Source organism: Poecilia reticulata, linkage group LG6 (assembly GCF_000633615.1).
Source record: "Poecilia reticulata strain Guanapo linkage group LG6, Guppy_female_1.0+MT, whole genome shotgun sequence".
NCBI lineage: Eukaryota > Metazoa > Chordata > Actinopteri > Cyprinodontiformes > Poeciliidae > Poecilia > Poecilia reticulata.
The window spans coordinates 18869987-18875208 of NC_024336.1; the positions used below are offsets into that span (position 1 = coordinate 18869987).

Consider the following 5222-nt stretch of genomic DNA (forward strand, 5'->3'; position numbering starts at 1 on the left):
AATTTATATCGGTAATGGCGTAGTCATGTTCATGACAGGTGTTTATGACAGTGTCATGTCAGTCTTACACCCACCTTCCAATAAAGTGTTACCATATCGGCCTAAAATATATATTTACCTCAGCAATCCCAACATGTCTCTTCCAATGGTGAAGGCTTTGTAGCATCTTCTTGTGTTTTTCCTTGGCGAAAAAATATTCGGTGATATCAGGAACGTGATAATCTGTAAGCTCTTTGCACAGGAATTGGTTGAGCCCCTCTTCCTTTAAACTCTCCTAAAGGAAGAAAAAAAAGTCAAAAAGTATATATTAAAAGAATGGATTTAGTTTAATTTCAAAAGAATCTCAAATTTATCAGAAACAAATTTGTAAAATGATCAGCAGTTGAAAGTATCTTTTTCAACTTCAACTGCTACAAAAATACTTCACTTCATAGTTTCTAGGTTTTACAGTCATMTTCTTTAAATTAGAATATTATTGAAAAGTTCAAATATTTCAGTAACTCAATTTACTAGCTTAATTATGTTATATAGATTAATTAAAATGAAATTTTGGGCTTAATGTAAAGCATGTCTAATACCTATTCAAGGACTGTTTTTTGTTTTTTCCAAAGGTACTTTTAGTTTAACAAACGAATCTTATCCGAATGCATAAGCCAGTTTATTGAATATGGCTKCAAGATTTCAGTTCTTCAAGTTTGATTATTTTTAACAACCTTCTTCGCACGTTTTATCTCATTCTCAAGTTTTGCAAGCATTTCCTTTCTTCTAGTGATGTCACTGCTCAGCTCTGTGGACTCCAGTGTCAAACTCTGCAGCTTCTCCTGTCCCCAAAAACACAAACAGATGCAGATTTGACAATAAAGACAAACTGACAAAATGTTCTGTTTTACACATAAAGCAAATGGCATCTTTTCACATAAAGTTACCTTGTGTGAACTGAGGAGACGCTGAACTTTAGAACTGTTGTGTTTAAGTTCATTTAGGCTTTTGTCCATTCGGGGTTCATCGTACTCCTGGAAAAATATCTATTGGACAGAAACACCTAAATTATTTTCCAACAAGCAAAWGTTATGCAATGATTTAATCAGCTGCTTCTTAAATTAGAGTTTCATGTTCAGAGTTTCTTCACATTTCTCATGTAAATATTTCAGCTTTTTCCAGAACCAAGTTACCAGTTACTTTCATTCATTTTGAAGTATAAGATACATGGAAGAGAGCGACGGAAGGKCATCACAAAGAACAGAAAGAAAAAAGGAGAAAGATAATCACTGGAACAAGCACAGAAGGACAAAAYAAAGAAAAGGAAGGATAGACACAGGGAAAGTATGATGTATAGAAAGAAGGTAAGAGCTAAAGAACAACCTTTATTCAAGGGATTCAAGTCTTGTAACATAATTACAACCTTTTCTACTTCTGTTTTAATAAACTCACTTCTTCCTCTACTTCAAATTCWGCTTTTCTCGTCTCTTTTTTCTGTTGGAGCTGCTGCAGGAGCTTCATCACTTGGACTCTCAATGCCTTATTCTTTTGGTGAAACTTTTCCAGCTGGGTGACCTGTTATAATTCATTTTAGTATTTACAAGAACATGATTAATGAAGCAGAATAGAGATAGATATTTGAGAAAATAATGAATAAGGATTTTTAAAAAACAAGTGTAATGAAAGGGAATTTTATGGTATTATTAGTAATGGTAATATTCCTGACATTTGCCACATACAGAGAAAGGTGCACAATTAGAACAAAAGTCAGTTTGCATTGCTTTTTTCCAGATCTTATGATGTGATTTTAAGATTATAAATGCAGAAATATGTGAATAAGTGGTGGAAATTGCTTGCTAGAAGGAACATCTGTTTTTGGGAAAAAAAATAGAAGTATAAGAACACAGAAACTGCTCAAAAAATGTTCTTGCATGTGCAGATATTATCTGACTGAAGCCCGACTTTACCTTTGATTTGTCTTCGATGTGCTGGAGCACCTTCTCTGGCTCCCTTACTTCCAGAAAACTGCCTTTCATAGGTTTTAAGAAACTGCRTTCAAAATCTTTTTTGGCTTTCTTGATCTCAGTTGAACGCAAGTCGGCTTCTTTTATCAAAGACTGGAAAACAAAGCAGAACCTCTGAACAAATGTCTCTCACGTATGTTTGTTTGTGTTTGAAAAAGCTTGTTGTAACCTTGTAGTTGTCCAGAATTCTCTCGTAGTTCGCTTTAAGTTTTTCCTGATCTGCCTGTGTCTCAGTTGCTTCTCTCTGTGCCACATGAAGTTTTTGCTCCAAGGTCAGCAGCTGGAGAGGCTCTGATAAGTTGTACTGAGGCCTCTGCCTCCTCTCAGCTCCCTGAGGAGANTTGCAGGACATAGAGGAAACGATGAACACTGCCCTTAACGAGCTGCGCGAGCTGGAGCGGCAGAGCTCAGCTAAACACGCCCCTGACGTTGTGTTGGACACCCTGGAGCAGCGGCAGACCGCCGGCAGCGGCRTCGGCGGCCCCACTATGGCAAGTTCAAACGAGTCCCTGAGCCCTATCCACGGCGTCATGCTGAGGTCGACGGCCAACACCGAGCCACCAATCCGCCGCAGCACCAGCTCCTCCAGCGAGGCCATGAGCACCTTCAAGCCCATGGTGGCGCCACGCATGGGGGTGCAGCTGAAACCTCCTGCTCTGAGGCCCAAACCCATGGTCATGCCTAAGTCCAATCAGGCCCCGCAGCCTCCTTCTGGAGCTGCTCAGGACCCTCTAGATAAATCCTGTACCATGTAAGCTCTGGGGRAAAAAACAGAGATGAAAAGCAAAACTCTCAGCCCATTCCTGGGAGTCTCTGTCTGAACTTCCACCTGTGTCGTCAATACACGGAAAAGAAGAGGACAAGATCCAAGAGATCTTTGTAACCTTTCCAATTAGAAGTTGTAGTTGCAATGTAGACTTGTTATCCGAGCAAATCGTTTGCGTCAGTAACATGCTGTTTTATTTTAATATGCTTAGGTTACCATCTACCTTACAGTATAAGGTTTTCAAAAACGAATTTGAACAACAAATCACAGSATCTTCCTTGAGAATTTAKATTTAGTTTGGTTTACAAGTGATAAAGAACTAAAGCAAGTTACTTGTAGAGAAGCCTGAAGAGAGAACTGCAGTGACCACAGCGGCTAAAACGAGAGGATCATTTCTGTCCGTACCTGGGAGTGCCCTTGGAAGACGTGAATCCCACCAACGTTCTCACAGACTTAACTGGAAATGTAACTGATTTTAACTTTCTGATGTTAAAACGGTGCTGGACAATAAACTGCTTAAAAGGTTGCCAATCGTGTGGCTCCGCAACTTATTTATTAACGGTACTCTGTTAATAAATGAAAAGTACTGAAACTTGTACCCTTCCTTTCGGTAGCATGTAAACCGCAGCTTTTGTTCCATTTTATTTTCTGCAAGGTGTATGATCAGTCGTTTTACGCGGAGGTGTAGATTACGCCTCTTATCTGGGCTCACTCAGATTGATGAAATTTTGTTGTATCAAAACAAGAAGAAAGATGGAAGAACTGGATAAAACCACTACTTTGTTGTGAACCTGTATGCTTCGATTGCTGCGTCTATACCTAAAACTGTAATTATGCCTTTGTATATGTGTCAACCATGAGTGTGAACGATGACTTCAAACGTTTTATCACACAGTGCGGACCACATGTCATAGCCTTCTGTATGCCTTGGCTTTATCTACCCAAAGACTTGTGTATAGGTGAAAGCATGGATGTTGAACCTCCACATTCACTGATGCGTTTAGACTTAAGGCAGCATCTTTGCCCGAGTTTCTGCCGGTAGCCATGGACCTTATGACTGTTAGTGTGAAAGCCTCGTCATACAGCCGCCCTCCTCATCCTGCTTCTGTCTGTGAGGGAGGCTAACAGTTTGAGCCTTACAGTCTGTTCTGTTCAGGTGAGCATGTTACCTATTGTTTTTTTGTTGTTGTTGTTGTTGTTGTGGCTACTTCTCTTGAACTGGTATTATTACTTCTGTGCGGATTTATGAGTTCAACTAAATGACATGGAAAAAAATAAAAGACTGCACATTTCCCTGCTCCTGAACAATAATTTCAAGATAAAACAGCCTCAGAAATGTGTTTGTGCCAGCCTCTGTAATATAGAAACAATCGCTGGATCCACGACATTTGTATATCATTATACACGGATCAAAGCTGGTTTGCAAGAATAGGAAATGCTCTCTAATAGCAAGTTTAYGCCATCTTTGACTTGACTAAAAAAAACGTGTGCGAATGGATCAAAASTTAATTTCTGAATTAATAATTTCATTATTTTTATAAKTGTTTTTGTTTTCTGTTTGATTTTGGAGGGTTAAAATCACTCTGAGCCTATGTTGTAGAAGACGTCGGCATCAGTATGAAGCCAGTTGTTGGTGTGTGTGTGTGTTTTTTTGGGGGGGGGTTTCTGGTCACAATGTAACATGATCAGCAGCAGGACTCTGTTAAGCTGTTTGTAAACTTTAAACTAGTCTGTTCTGTACATCAGTAGTATGTACTTGTGAAAAGTGCCTTTGAAAATGTTTAAGTGGAACTTCAGACATTCTGTCCTGTTGCGTTTTCAACTTAGATGCTGCAGTTTTCAATAAAATGCAGTGTAGCAAGTAGAAATGCATTAAGACTTAGTTTCCCAAATGGCTCTATGGCAGATATAATATTAACCGGCTTACACATTGTGACATTGCACTTTTATGTATATACCTGTAAATATGGCATGTAACATCACAACATCTAAAGTTCTTTCAATGGAGGATTTTTTTTTTAATAAAGAAAATAGTTTGTCGAATCTGTGGTGGATTTTTATTTATTTACTTTTATTTTAAATAGTTTCAGTGCATTTATAGGACATCACTTAGGGAGTTTTTGCACAGKTGAGACTCACCAAGGCATGCAAAAATAAAAGGTGTTTGTCACACATGGTTTTAATTCAATAAAGATATCTGCAAAGATTTAACAAAACATTTGTTAAATGTGATGTTACATTTAACAAAACTTGCAGGCATCACATCACCCTGCAGACATTCACTCCATCGTTTCCAGAAGCCTGAATCATTTCTTCTATCCCTTAAGAGTTATTACAGCGAAAGCTTTTATAGTTGTATTTTTTAAAAGTAGATGACATGAATCCTCTTCAGTGAAATTGGAAAGGTGGGATGGACCACATGAGATAAACATTTGGCTTCCAATTGACAATCT

At 38.4% G+C, this 5222-nt stretch overlaps 2 protein-coding genes across 2 annotated transcripts in view; one reads left to right on the plus strand and one right to left on the minus strand.

The window, feature by feature from the left end:
• The window catches only part of LOC103466357 (coiled-coil domain-containing protein 113-like), a 5090-nt gene extending 2735 nt beyond the window's left edge, over positions 1-2355 (minus strand). Inside the window, exons 1-6 of the mRNA XM_008411870.1 lie at positions 2173-2355; positions 1947-2096; positions 1432-1554; positions 927-1025; positions 714-821; positions 119-274 (exon numbers count right to left, since the gene is read on the minus strand). Of these exons, the coding sequence (XP_008410092.1) occupies positions 119-274; positions 714-821; positions 927-1025; positions 1432-1554; positions 1947-2096; positions 2173-2355 (819 nt within the window). The remainder of the gene's footprint in view (positions 1-118; positions 275-713; positions 822-926; positions 1026-1431; positions 1555-1946; positions 2097-2172) is intronic.
• Positions 2354-4816, plus strand: LOC108166366 (SLIT-ROBO Rho GTPase-activating protein 1-like). The gene has a single exon (XM_017305240.1). It carries the CDS (start codon positions 2366-2368, stop codon positions 2756-2758), a length of 393 nt encoding a protein of 130 aa, XP_017160729.1. The 5' UTR covers positions 2354-2365; the 3' UTR covers positions 2759-4816.
• Positions 4817-5222: the final 406 nt, after the last annotated feature.